Here is a 15,376-nt window from a genome sequence, read left to right as displayed (position 1 = left end):
AGCGGATGGCACCCTTCCCCTATTGCCAGGTGAGCGGTAGCCATGGTAACGGCGGCCATTTTGGAAATTCCAAACTCAAAAGTCAAGTCTACATTAGCTGAGCAACATTCGTTATAAGTTTCAATAAATTTGAAACATTTTGAAGTTTTTTGCTGTTTCCATGGTAACGGCGGCCATTTTGAATATTCCAAAGTCAAACCCCCGCTGCAATTTTTTCCCTCCACAATCATATACCGTTTAATGTCTGTAGAATAAATTAAACATTGATGTTCTAGAATGTTCTGTGAAAATTCAAAGTTTTGACCTTTTTGGATTGTTTCCATGGTAACAAGAGCGATTTTGGAAATTCCAACGCCAAATTCCACATCTTCCAATGTTGCTCATCGTTACTGTGAAGTTTCATTAAGTTTGGAACATTTTGAGATTTTTTAATTTTTTGGAGTAGTTTCCATGGCAACAAAGTAGTTCCAATGAGAGCCAAAATCATCCAACACCTGTATATAGTGGGCACCTACATTGTATTAAAATATAATGATTCTGAGTTAAATAGTATCCAAATAGTTCACCAAAACAAAAAACTGTATTTTTTCACATTTGTTTCGTTTCCATGGTAACGGCAGCCATCTTGAAAGTGCCACCCCCAAAAAGCAAATCTTCATTTGGTGGTTAACAATATGGTATAGTTCCATCTTCTTGTGGCCATTCATATGAGAGTTCCAGACTGGACAAAAATGTGTGGAAGAAAAATAAAAATAAAAAAAATAACTAGATTTGTAATTGCTAGCAATAACGGATGGCACCCTTCCCCCATTGCCAGGTGAGCGGCAGCCATTTTGAAAATTCCAAAGTCAAATAGTGCATCTACAGATGTCTAGTAACATTTTTGCAAAGTTTCATTAAGTTTGAAGCATTTTGAAATTTTGGACAATTTGCTGTTTCCATGGTAACGGCGGCCGTTTTGAAAATTCCAAACTCAAAAGTCAAATCTACATAAGCTAGGCAACAAGTCAAATAGTGCATCTACAGATGTCTAGTAACATTTTTGCAAAGTTTCATTAAGTTTGAAGCATTTTGATATTTTGGACAATTTGCTGTTTCCATGGTAACGGCGGCCATTTTGAAAATTCCAAACTCAAAAGTCAAGTCTACATAAGCTAGGCAACATTTGTTATAAGTTTCATTAAATTTAAAGCAAATTGAAATTTTTCATATTTTTGCTGTTTCCATGGTAACGGCGGCCATTTTGAATGTTCCAAAGTCAAACCCCCGCTGCAATTTTTTCCCTCCACAATCATATACCATTTAATGTCTCTAGAATAAATTTAACATTGATGTTCTGGAATGTTCTGCGAAAATTCAAAGTTTTGACCTTTTAGCATTGTTTCCATGGTAACAAGAGATATTTTGGAAATTCCAACGACAAATTCCACATCTTCCAATGTTGCTCATCCTTACTGTGAAGTTTCCTGAAGTTTGGAACATTTTGAGAATTCTGAAATTTTTGGTGTAGTTTCCATGGCAACATAGTAGTTCCAATGAGTGTCAAAATCATCCAACACCTGTATACAGTGGGCACCTACATTGTATTAAAATATAATGATTCTGACTTAAAGCATATCCAAACAGTTCACCAAAACGAAAAACTGTATTTTTTCACATTTGTTCCGTTTCCATGGTAACTGCGGCCATCTTGAAAGTGCCATACCCCGATTGCAAATCTGCACATGCTGGTCAACGTTATGGTTAAGTTACATTACCATTGGTTCATAAAATTCCAAGATATAAGCTGGACAAAAAAAAGTGGAAGAAAAAAAATAATAAGAAAAAAAGAAACGTAGAATAACAATATGTCACCCCAACTCCGTTGAGGGTGCCATAAAAAGAAACGTAGAATAACAATACGACACCCCAACTCCGTTGAGGGTGCCATAATAATAAGAAAAAAAGAAACGAAGAATAACAGTATGTCACCCAAACTCCGTTTAGGGTGCCATAACTAGATTTGTAATTGCTAGCAATAACGGATGGCACCCTTCCCCAATTGCCAGGACAACGGCAGCCATTTTTGAAATTCCAAAGTCAAAGAGCACATCAGCACATGACATTTACCATTTTTGTAAAGTTTTAGAAAGATTGGAGCATTTTGAAAATTTTGAAAATTTTCACATTTTACCCGTTTCCATGGCAACGGCAGCCATCTTGACCATTCCAAAGTCAGAGGGACAACTTCACATGGTGGTCAACATTATAGCATAGTTCCATCAACTTTGGTCAATTCAATTCCGAGAACTGCTCCGGACAAAAAATAGTGGAAGAAAAATAATAATAACTAGATTTGTAATTGCTAGCAATAACGGATGGCACCCTTCCCCTATTGCCAGGATAACAGCAGCCATTTTGAAAATTTCAAAGTCAAAGACCAGATTTACACATGCCTATTAACATTTTTGAAAAGTTTTAGAAAGATTGGAGCATTTTGAAAATTTTGAAATTTTTCGCATTTTACCAGTTTCCATGGTAACGGCAGCCATCTTGGTGGTGCCAACCCTTATTTGCAAATCTGCACATGGTGGTTAACATTATTGTAAAGTTCCATTGACATTGGTCCATACAGTTCCGAGAAATTGCCTGGACAAAAAAGTGGAAGAAAAATAATATTAAAAATGAGAAAAAAAGAAACGAAGAATAACAATATGTCACCCAAACTCCGTTTAGGGTGCCATAACTAGAATTGCCATTGCAAGCAATAGCGGATGTCACCCTGGTCCGCCAATTGCCACTAAGTGACAGCCATCACAAAATTTCTAAACATTTGATAAACATTTTCACTTCATGATTCTTCATTCTGCTAATTTTAAAAAAGTTTAAAGCTTTTTTATTTTTTTTATGTTTGAACTGTTTCTATGGCAACGGCCGCCATTTTGAAAATTCCAAAGTCATACTGCTGCTTCATATTGTGCTCCCCATAATATTATACCATCATATAACATTTAATGGCTGTAGAACACTTATGTTCTGGAATGTTCCATTTTGATGTTTGAACTGTTTCTATGGCAACGGCGGCCATTTTGGAAATTCCAAAGATGAATTGCAAGTCTTTGCATGCCAAGTAACATTTCCACAAAATTTCATTCATTTCTGAAGACTTTCTGATTTTTCACATTATTCCTGTTTCCATGACAACGGCAGCCATCTTGGAAATGCCAACCCCCGATTGCACATCTGCACATGGGGGTTAACATTATGGTACACTTCCATCTTCATTGGTCCATGCAATTCTGAGAAATAGTCTGGACAAAAAAGTGTGGAATAATAAAGAAAAGAAAAAGAATCGTACAATAACAATATGTCACCCGACCTCCGTCAGGGTGACATAAAAATAAAAACAAAAAGAAACGTAGAATAACAATATGTCACCCCAACTCCGTTGAGGGTGCCATAACTAGATTTGCCATTGCAAGCAATAGCGGATGGCACCCTTCCCTTATTGCCAGGCGAGCGACAGCCATTTTGAAAATTCTAAAGTCAAAGAGGGCATCTTTACATGCAAATTATCTTTTTTGTGAAGTTTCATTAAGTTTGGAGCATTTTTGAAGCACTTTGATTTTTTTTATAATTTTGTACATTTTTGCTGCTACCATGGTAACAGTAGATAATTCAAAAATTCTAAAAGCAGACATCTCATTGCCACATGTCATGTTATATATCAATACAGTTTCATTGACTTTGGTGCAATACTCTCTGAGTAAGTGCAGATTTTATGCATTTTTCCATAGAGTCAATGCAAAACTTGCCCCCAGTTTCCATGACAACGGCGGCCATTTTGAATTATCCAAATAGTGTTTTGGCATCTTGGCATATTGGATAACAATTTCATAAAGTTTCATCCAGTTTGATCATATAATGAAAGAGTTACAATTTTTGATATTTTAGCTGTTTCCATGGTAACGGCAGCCATTTTGAAAATTCCAAGATCAAAATGCAACTCAGGCAATGCCTGTTACTATTTAAGTGAAGTTTCGTCCAGTTTTGAACACTTTGAAAAATTTCGGATTTTTGCTGTTTCCATGGAAACGGCAGCCATTTTGACCATTCCAAAGTCAGGTGCACAACTTCACATGCTGGTCCACATTGTGGTATAGTTCCATCAACATTGGTCAACTCAATTCCCAGAAACTGCGTGGACAAAATGTGTGGAAGAAGAATAAGGAAAAAAAGAATCGATGAATAACAATACGTCACCCCAACTCCGTTGAGGGTGCCATAACAAAGAAACATAAGAAAAGCAATATGTCACCCGACATTGTCGATCGGGTGACATAATAACAAAGAAACGGAGGAATAACAATATGTCACCCGACATTGTCGATCGGGTGACATAATAACAAAGAAACATAAGAAAAGCAATATGTCACCCGACATTGTCGATCGGGTGACATAACTAGATTTGCGATTGCAAGCAATAGCGGATGGCACCCTTCCCCTATTGCCAGGTGAGCGGTAGCCATGGTAACGGCGGCCATTTTGGAAATTCCAAACTCAAAAGTCAAGTCTACATTAGCTGAGCAACATTTGTTATAAGTTTCAATAAATTTGAAGCATTTTGAATTTTTTTGTATTTTTGCTGTTTCCATGGTAACGGCGGCCATTTTGAATATTCCAAAGTCAAACCCCCGCTGCAATTTATTCCCTCCATAATTATATACCATTTAATGTCTCTAGAACAAATTTAACATTGATGTTCTAGAATGTTCTGTGAAAATTCAAAGTTTTGACCTTTTTGCATTGTTTCCATGGTAACAACAGCGATTTTGGAAATTCCAACGCCAAATTCCACATCTTCCAATGTTGCTCATCGTTACTGTGAAGTTTCATTAAGTTTGGAACATTTTGAGATTTTTGAATTTGTTGGAGTAGTTTCCATGGCAACATAGTAGTTCCAATGAGTGCCAAAATCATCCAACACCTGTATATAGTGGGCACCTACATTGTATTAAAATATAATGATTCTGAATTAAATAGTATCCAAAATGTTCACCAAAACAAAAAACTGGATTTTTTCACATTTGTTCCGTTTCCATGGTAACGGCAGCCATCTTGAAAGTGCCACCCCCAAAAAGCAAATCTTCATTTGGTGGTTAACAATATGGTATAGTTCCATCTTCTTGTGGCCATTCATATGAGAGTTCCAGACTGGACAAAAATGTGTGGAAGAAAAATAAAAATAAAAAAAATAAAAAGAAACGTAGAATAACAATACGACACCCCAACTCCGTTGAGGGTGCCATAAAAAAATAAAAAGAAACGTAGAATAACAATACGACACCCCAACTCCGTTGAGGGTGCCATAATTAATACAACTATGAATAAATAGAAATAATAGGAAAAATCAAAAGGACAGCAGACCACCACACCCTGCAACAAATATGACTATTAATAAAAGGATATGAGGTCAGAATTATTATGGCAGCAGCTCCAAAACACCCTACAGCAAATATGACAGATTTGGGGGGAATTAATAAGACAGCAGACCAACAAAATCTCTTACATATATGACAATAAAAAAGGGAGGGCAAATCAATGAGACAGCAGTCAATAAACCCTGCAACATAAATGACTATGGAAAAATAGAAATTTTAGGGGAATTAATGAAACAGCAGCCCAACAAAATCTTACAAAAAATATGACTATGAAAAAAATATATAAATGAAACAAAATCATTGATTCAGCATAGTTTTTGTTTTGCAAGAGATAATATGCTGTCTTTGAATACACTGCAACAAATATGACTGAACAAAAAAGAAAAAAAAATCAGGAAAAAACATGAGACAGAAGGCCAACAACAAAAGTTCCTCCAACAAATATGACTATGAATGAATGGGGATTTTTGGGGAATCTATGAAGCAGCAGCCAAAAATAACCCAAGAAGAAATACGACTATCAGTAAACGGAAATAAGAGTAAAAACCAACAGCCCAACAAACTCTTGATAAATATCACTATGATAAATGGTGATTTACAAGAGAAAAAAAATCAAAAACAGCCCAACAAAACTCTACAACACATATGACTATGCTTAAATGGAAAAAAGTGAAAATCTATGATACAGCAGCCCAATAACCCTACAACAAATATGATTATGAATAAACAGAGATTTAGGGAGAACTAGAGAGAACCAGAAACAGTAGGAACCACAGGAACCACACAACAAAATAAAGAAAATGAACTAGAACTATGGATATTATGCAAATCCTCAAATTCTAACAAATCTACAATGATTTCCACAAATTTGACAACCATTCATCTAACAATAGTTCAACACAATTTGAAGTAGTACCTCCTTGAGAGAGAATATTGAAGACAGATGAAATGGTAACAAAGTATACAGTGAAGTACTGTTCATTTGTGATTAATAAGCAACAACCTTAATATTGTTGAAACTTTACCACATAAAATCTTGCCATTCAATGTTAAACATTTTCTTATCTTGGACAGGGACTTTCTATACTAACGGGACTGGTCACTTATAACAATGTCTATACATATTATCAGACTGATCTTGGCCGTAGCTGATGTCACATGACTTTATAGCAAATCATTTCACATTTACGAAGTGTTCTTCATAACTATACATGCTATATGTTCAATTTTAACAAAAAAATCATTTTATGAAATTCTATACATTTTGTCATTGAAAAATTCTGTTTTTCAAAAGATTTCTCTGATCGTTTTATTAATATTGATCTCTGAACTTTGAGGTATTTGTTAGTTGAATTTTCAGTAGCCGCCATCTAGTTTGATATGTAAACCATTTTACACAACTGGAGTGTTTCAAAACGGTACGTCTAAGTTTAATAATTCATCATTCTTTCAAAACATTTTTTATATATATTTTTTGTCATTGTAAATAGCTTTTAATCAGATTTGATATTAACAACTAATAATAATTAAACATTTACAATGAACTGTGAAATACGAAAATAACTACTAGCATCGTAAAACAGAGATACAAAACTAAGTTTATTGTTAGGTGGTAGCTTTAAGCAGGTGGCTAATAAGAAATCAGTTTAAATCATTAGTGACAAGTCCCGTTAGTATAGAAAGTCCCTGTCCAGGACTGCATCAGTTTTAAATTCTAATATCATAAGTCACAAACCTGTGATAGAATATCCTAGCCATGCCCATTCTCTGTTTCTCTCCTCCAGATAACACATCTTTCCAATCACTTTCTGAATCCCAACCTACAGAAGAAGATATATTGTTTATATCAGATATTGACTTTGAAATCAAAATCATGGACATACGAACATTTATTTGCAAATCAGAGCTTCAGTCCAGGTAGTTCATCTACAATATCACTAGCCAGTCAACACCGTGGTTGTTTGTTTGAACCTTGCATATTTTAATTGAATAGGTTTGCCAGTTTTCCTACTGAAGGTTGGTGTTTTTTTACGGCCCTCTGGCTTCCTCAACTTATAATAACTTGCCACGACAATATAGCCAAGAGTTCTGAAAATGGTGTTAAACACAAGCAATCAATCAATCAATCAATTAGTCATTGCAATTACATGTACAGCATTTAATCAGCTTATGGATACATTTCAATTGGTAACCTAGAGACCTGGAAGTTGTATATTTGGCACTTTTCTTAAAGTGTGTCAAATTGATGATTCTAATTATGAAATCTTACATTTAATTTTTACTTGTGGGAATTTCAAGCCGAGTGATTGTATTAACAAATTTCAAACAAAAAACTGAAATATATAACTGCATTTATATTTCTTATCTACCCCAAACCAAGTATGGGTAAACAAAGAAAACATGTATGCTCTTAATAAAAAAATGATTGATTGGGGCTGGAAAGTTTTAAGCAATATACCTCCTTCCCTGTCGACTATGTGTTGTAAGTTGACTATATTCAGTATATTGATTAAGTCTTTATCAGTCAAGTCTTTCTTCTTCATATCTTCAACATTATCTGGGTATATCACTTGGTCTCTCAATGTTCCTATAGACATATAGGGTCTGTAAAATAGTATAAAAAATTATATAATTTTTTATAATTTAGAGTAATTTCTGGCAATTTGATTGGCTGATAATTTTCTTATAGATTTTAGTGCAATTTTTAATTAAGCCAATTCAAATTATCTCCCTTATTTCATTGACTTTTAAAACAAAAAAGTAGTCCTATTATTTTTCTTTTCTCACAGTTTTATACTAAATCTATTTGATCTAAATATATTTGATTGATATTGTCCAAATAATTAATAATTTTTAATACTACATGTTTATAATTTATTATTTAAAAAAAAAAAAAAAATTTAATAAATAAATGGCAGGATAAATTTGTTACACAAAATGTGTAATTGTCCTATTACCATGAATACGGGAATCAATTGGGACAAACAATTCCTGTATTAGGAAAATTGCACAATGTGTAACTAATTTAACATCATAAAAATAGCATGGCATATAGAAAATTTACATAAATATATTAAACGGAAGCCACTTTTAAATTTGACATTAGATAATATTTACGACTCTTTATAGTTCTTCTTTGTCGTATAACTTATCATGTATGTATATATCCCTGGCTTTCAGATATTTGGATTGGAACATAACTGATAAAGATAATACAGAAAAGAACTTCTGATGCTAGAATTTATAACAAGTTTCATTTTCTAATACTGGGTTGACACAACTGCTAGTATCATCAGCCCTGTAGTTTGTGCCTTTTAAATGAAAGGATTACCAAAAACATATACTTTGGGGAGGTTTGAGATTTCAAAAAACATGTTTAAATGTTCAAGTGTCAATGATGTAGATTTATCTTGAAAAGTGTTTTGGATGCACCACATTTTCATGTGATCCATATAATTAATTTAGAAAACATGTATGATACTAAACCCCTAACGGGAAGGATTGTGCCTGATGTTCATATGATGAAATCATAATCTTTCAGTCAGTTTAATTGAAGTCTGGAGCTGGCATGTCAGTTAACTGCTAGTAGTCTGTTGTTATTTATGTATTATCGTCATTTTGTTTATTTTCTTTGGTTACATCTTCTGACATCAGACTCGGACTTCTCTTGAACTGAATTTTAATGTGTGTATTGTTATGCATTTACTTTTCTACATTGGTTAGAGGTATAGGGGGAGGGTTGAGATCTCACAAACATGTTTAACCCAGCCGCATTTTTGCCCCTGTCCCAAGTCAGGAGCCTCTGGCCTTTGTTAGTCTTGTATTATTTTAATTTTAGTTTCTTGTGTACAATTTGGAAATTAGTATGGCGTTCATTATCACTGGACTAGTATATATTTGTTAAGGGGCCAGCTGAAGAACGACTCCAGGTGCGGGAATTTCTCGCACATTGAAGACCTGTTGGTGACCTTCTGCTGTTGTTTTTTATTTGGTTGGGTTGTTGTCTCTTTGACACATTCCCCATTTCCATTCTCAATTTTAGGTATCTAATTGTTGTCCCTTGAAAATACCATTGTGTAAATGTAACTTTATTTCAAAATAGATATATCAATATTGTAGGTTCTTTCATTCAGATATATATATAAAATTCAAACTCTAGTCTACAATAACAAATTCATATTAATAAGGTAATAGAATACTATTCAATACTGTGAATTCACTTATTTTCTTTGCTACCAATTTTGTTGGATTGAGGAAAACTTAACACTTTTATGGATATTTAATTATTTTGTTTTGCTAATGTTTGCACACAAGTCTATGGTTAATTTGTATTTCATTGAACATTTAAATTTGTGGTTACCTGTGTACCCACAAAATTCACAAAAATTGGTATCCAACAAAAAATAATATATCCACAGTAAACAAAATAAATTGATACCTTTGAGGAATATAAAACATTGAAGTTGGTGGAGGTTTCTGAAGTTTTCCTTTATACACAGGCCACAATCCACTAAAAATTCTAAACAATGAGGATTTTCCACAACCATTTGGTCCAGTAATAAGAAGATGCATTCCGGGTTCAACCTGAAATAAGAAAAACATAGATTAATATTCACCTCCATGTTCGGCATGTAGTAACAGGCTATAATTGTATATTGTAATCTCATTTTTTTTGTCTTCAAGTTTAATATCCTTTGTTGTTAACTTACCCTCATAGTAAGACTGCCCACAATAACATCTCCATTGGGTGTAATGATGGCTAAATCTTCTGTGTCTATGACAGACTCTGTGTCAATTACCTCCCCTGAAATAGTTTTGTGATAACATAGATTACCAAATCATACATTCAAAGTAGCATATTTACAGTTAAAAAGAAATGTAATATGTTCTTAACTTTTCAAAGATATTTTCACCAACCTTTAGCACACTTTAACATGTATTTGGTAAAGTAGACATTTTTAAAAACTACTATATTGCAATTGTACCAGCAAACAGAAAACCACATAATTTTTCAAAAACATTATTATTTTGTGTTTAATTCTACTGAGCACTAAACATTGGATACAGAGTATGAATCAGAACAGATTTCATGATTTTTTTCCCTAATGGCTTTAGCACAACTGATTTGTGGTCAGTCGGATTAATTGTAATACAGGCCACAGTTCCTTGATGCATTTTGGAAAGCCTCATTTTCCTGAAGTGATCAATGCAATCCTTAGATTTCTTTTTTGTTATTGCTAAATGACCGCCATAAAAATCACCATGATTTATAAACAGTACCAATTAGTCAAATTCCTGCCTTACCCTTTCATGCCTTTCAAGAGGACTTTTTTCAGACTAAAGCCTTACATGGACTATAACTTGGGAAGTGTGTTGAAATATTTATATAAAGGCTATTTTCCGGATTTTTCTTTGATCTTACTGACTTATAATTTCCTTTCTCAGGACAAAAGGGTGATATGAAAAATAAGGGCGCATGTGCTGTTGTCAATGAAATTAACAATATCATCATAGGTAAAATAGTGATTAACAGATTATCATTAGTCATCTCAACTAGATTTCATATTTTACTATTGCAGTACCAGCACTAGTGAGGAAAACTAATGTCGTTGAGATGACCAACAATAATCTATAATTATCAAATACCTTTTATTTGTAATGGTCCAGAGATTTTCTCTAAGTTTGACTTTCCCTTTTTTTGCTTTGTCACAATAGTCCTTTTGTACTTTCCCTGTCTGATATCATTAAAAGTTTCAAACATTTCTGAAACTCGAGATGTATATCCAGCAAGTTCGGTTATCTAAAATGTAAGTTATTCATGATAAACATGGATACTACATGTATACACAACTTAAACATGCAAGTTATAATGTATTATAATCTTTGATCATACATGTACATAAATTTATCCCAAAATACCTGTAATTTTAATAGACCAATCCAATGAATAGATATTAAAGCCATTAATTATCAGTATATTTGTGTTTGTTGTTTTAAAGAAATAATGTATAATGCAATGTTCATCAAAAAGCAAATATCTTTACAATCATATGATTATACAGTATTTTATAGTTAAACCTGTAATAACTGAACCCTTACTTAACAAAAAAATGCCTTAACAAGACTAGCTCCACATTGCATTTGTACCAACATCCAAATGATCGGACCATGTGTTGTTCATGGTTGTTAGAATATTTTTTTCCAGAAATGATGTGTTGTTCCTGGTTGTTAGAATATTTTTTTCCAGAAGTGATGTGTTGTTCCTGGTTGTTAGAATATTTTTTTTTCCAGCAGTGATGTGTTGGCTGTTGAGGTTGTACTATACAGTATTTTTCGTGATTCATCATCATCCTTCCATGAATAAGGCCAACCTTAAGAAATTCCATGTTTGATGTTGCCTAACTATGCCTTATTGGGTCTGATAGGTAAGTAAAGGTCTTACTGTATAGCAGGTTATTTTTGTGTGTGTAAAATTTCGTAAATTTTATTAAATAAGGTAAATGAATTATTTTGGGGGATGCAAAACTTTTATCATTTACATTTTTAATTTGGAGGAATCTATTTTGGCGATTTTGTTCTATCTGCGAAAAATACTGGTAAGCAAAAATTAATACCCCAGGAAAATAACCTGCTATATGGTATTATTTTTTAGGCCCGCAACATACGTTACAGGTTTTTACCCTTGCAGGCAGTCAAGGTTGTTCAAAACAACCTAGTAGTAAAAGAATACAATGTTAGAGCTAGAAATTTGTGTCAAAAAATATTTCAGGTAAGCTGCTTTTTGGGTGGGTAGGTAAACAACATAACACAAACATAAGATTAAACTGTACAAATGTTCAGCCCTTACAGAGTTCTGTTCCAATGGATACAATTATTTGATACAATTTTCAAGTGCACTTAAAGAATAACAAAACTTGTTTTTTTATGAATTATTACAGACTGAGACCATGTCCATGTTTGCCCATTTGTTTTTTCTAATATTCTCAATTTAATTACAGTCGACTCTCGTTATCTCGAAGTCAGCCGGAACGGAGAAATATTTCGAGATACACATAGTTCGACTCAAACGAAAACCGGAAGTTTGACTGAACAAGGGACACAACTCTTGCTTAGCATGGTAAAGCTAAAATAAATCCGGGTGAATATGGGAAGGGGATCGATATTCTGGTATCAGATCGATGTATTTGTATGTCATGGTCTTTCGTTATTGTAATAACATTATTTTTTCTCATTCAATTGTTTCAGTTACAAATGTTTCCTATGGCTTTTATCCGAGAGAGTAATTTCCAATCGATAGTTTCGTTATTCAGGTCGTTTAAAGCTGACAAAATTGTGTATTCTCGGATACAAAAGACTTTATAAAATTTAGATTCCTCGTCATTTTGTTTTATCTCACTCTTTCTTTTAATAAAGAAAATACAACTAGATTAAAGACGCCGATTGAGTAGTTTTTAGGTGATTATCAACGGAAGTCATAATCCTTACTTTATACACACCCAAGCTCATTAGTGTAAATTTCAATTAATTGTTTTGTAAACATTTTAAATACTTTTTCATAAACATTAACAATGTATCACTAATTAATTATAAAAATTCTATAAAAGATTATCTTACCGAGTGCCAGGTAAACACTCGTGGAAATAGCATGTCATAAATCAATACAGTGGTCAGTGACCGGAAATTTAATTACACGTGTATTGTCAGATTAACTCTTCAATCCATTTAAATGCCGGAGGTCATGTTTTGACATATGTGTATTAGTTCGAGATAAATAATGAATTTTGTATGCTTTTGTTAACCTTGGGATCGTAATTTTAGTTCGACTCAACCGAAATTTCGACACATCCAATTTCGACTCATCAGGAGTCGAATTACATACATGACATACATTTATATGGAACAAAGTTCGGGACCACGTGAAAACTTCGACTCATCCGAAATTTCGAGTCAACCGAGTTCGAGACAACGAGAGTTAACTGTATGTCTTAAAAAATGTCCAAAAGCTTTCCTTGCCATATTTTTTTTTACCTCTTTATAAGAAGACATCATTCTTTCTACAGCATCAGCACAATTGATCAGTAAGTTCCTAGCTGTAGTAAAGGCTTTTGTTCTGTCACTAACACCTCCGTCTGGGTCATCATCCACCTCTGATCCTATATAAAAGCAGTTATGTATAAGTAGAAGGGACTTATATGAATGTACCGAAACAGTCATTGCACAAAAATAAAAATGCCCACATCTAAGTTTGCTTTCAGTTATTCAGTAACCTCAGTATTTTAATAATAGAGTATTATTCAATGTTAATTACTTTTACAATGTATCTGTGTTTTTTTTTGTATAACATCGGTATTCATTGGTATTTGAGTTTATTGTGATGACATTTTTTGTTATGGCATATATATGAAGTAGGGACCTTACCACAAACACTAAATGTGAATCTTGAACATGGAGTCAAAGTCATAAACATTGTCAGTTAGACATAAACACTTTGCAATCATTCCATTCACCAAATATGGCTGTACATGTATGTAGTATTAATTACTTAAAGTATCCAAGAAACAAACTTATTGCTTATGGATGTACAATGTAGTATCTGAAATTCAGACTATGAAAACATAAGAAAATGAGGTCATGCACATTGTACACACACCTTTATCATCTACATGTACCATACATGCCATATATGAACCTCTGCAATTTTTTTAGTCTGTTATACCATGTATACTGCATTTCTTCACTATGTCTATACAGCATGTACAGTGTACTCAGAATGATTTGAGACTTGACATCAAAGAAAACTATTGAATGACTATTTGTTGGCATGTAAATGTAGTTATTTTTTTCTATATATTCCTTATGGTTTTTAGATTGATGTTTCATTGATGTGTACCCCACATTATGATACATGTATCTAAGACTTACCATCAGCTCTTATTCCACCACCTTTTGCTGTAAGAATAGGTATTGCTACCATAATCAAACCACTGGCACTCCAAACGTACTTCATTAGGAATTGTTCAAACATGATATACCACAATCGTTTGTTAAATATCAAATGCATTTGTTCAGCTAATTTTTTATAGCATTTCTGTAGAAGATTCAACTCTATCTGAAATAATAACAAATATAAATTATATTGTGTTACAAAATAAACTTTACCTTTATTATGTTTACACTAACATGTATTTATAGTAGGAATGTTTTAAATCTAATGGCTAAATTGCATGAATTGCTAAATAATTTAATAATGATCTAAATATGGATTAAAAATTTCATATTCATGATATTTTAATAAACTTTTTTTCTGAAATGAGTTAACTACTTTATACATGCTTTGAATAAATTTACTATTTACTTACCATGCTTACAGATCAACAAATGTAGTTCTTTTGGTACATGTACTTGTATGTATAAGAATAATTGATCAGGAAACAAGATTGTGTATTGGCTAGCAACCATGTTCATATAAATGTACATTGTACATATTTGTTTTTCGTTATTTTTTTTATATAAATAAGGCCGTAAGTTTTCTCTCTTGAATTGTTTTACATTGTCTTATCAGGGCCTCTTATAGCTGACTGTGCAGTATGGGCTTTGCTTCTTGTTGAAGGCCGTACTGTGACCTATAGTTGTTAGTGTCTGTGTCATTTTGGTCTCTTGTGGACAGTTGTCTCATTGGCAATCATACCACATCTTCTCTTTTATATTGTACATGTACATGTATACATCATATACATATTTAAAAACATCCCAACCTTTTATAGCTGACTGCATTATCTGATCATGGGCATTTCTAATTGTTGAAAGCCATACAGTGACCTACAATGTAAAGTTATTTATTTCTGTGTCATTTGGTTTCTTGTGAAGAATTGTCTCAATTGCAATCACACCACATCTTCTTTTTTATCATTTATAATCAATTTAATATTCAAATATCAGTGATTATAACTCTTAAT

At 33.1% G+C, this 15,376-nt stretch overlaps 1 protein-coding gene across 1 annotated transcript in view; it reads right to left on the bottom strand.

Moving 5' to 3' along the window:
• Window positions 1-15,376, bottom strand: part of LOC134724027 (ATP-binding cassette sub-family D member 1-like) — a 40,418-nt gene that overhangs the window by 23,981 nt on the left and 1,061 nt on the right. Inside the window, exons 2-8 of the mRNA XM_063587428.1 lie at window positions 14,343-14,529; window positions 13,449-13,573; window positions 11,067-11,220; window positions 10,130-10,224; window positions 9,859-10,004; window positions 7,879-8,024; window positions 7,156-7,240 (exon numbers count right to left, since the gene is read on the bottom strand). Coding sequence (XP_063443498.1) covers window positions 7,156-7,240; window positions 7,879-8,024; window positions 9,859-10,004; window positions 10,130-10,224; window positions 11,067-11,220; window positions 13,449-13,573; window positions 14,343-14,529 — 938 coding nt within the window. The remainder of the gene's footprint in view (window positions 1-7,155; window positions 7,241-7,878; window positions 8,025-9,858; window positions 10,005-10,129; window positions 10,225-11,066; window positions 11,221-13,448; window positions 13,574-14,342; window positions 14,530-15,376) is intronic.

The sequence above is a fragment of the Mytilus trossulus genome, chromosome 1 (assembly GCF_036588685.1).
Source record: "Mytilus trossulus isolate FHL-02 chromosome 1, PNRI_Mtr1.1.1.hap1, whole genome shotgun sequence".
NCBI lineage: Eukaryota > Metazoa > Mollusca > Bivalvia > Mytilida > Mytilidae > Mytilus > Mytilus trossulus.
Note: the sequence above shows the minus strand (reverse complement) of the source record. Positions and strands in the feature narration are given on the sequence as shown.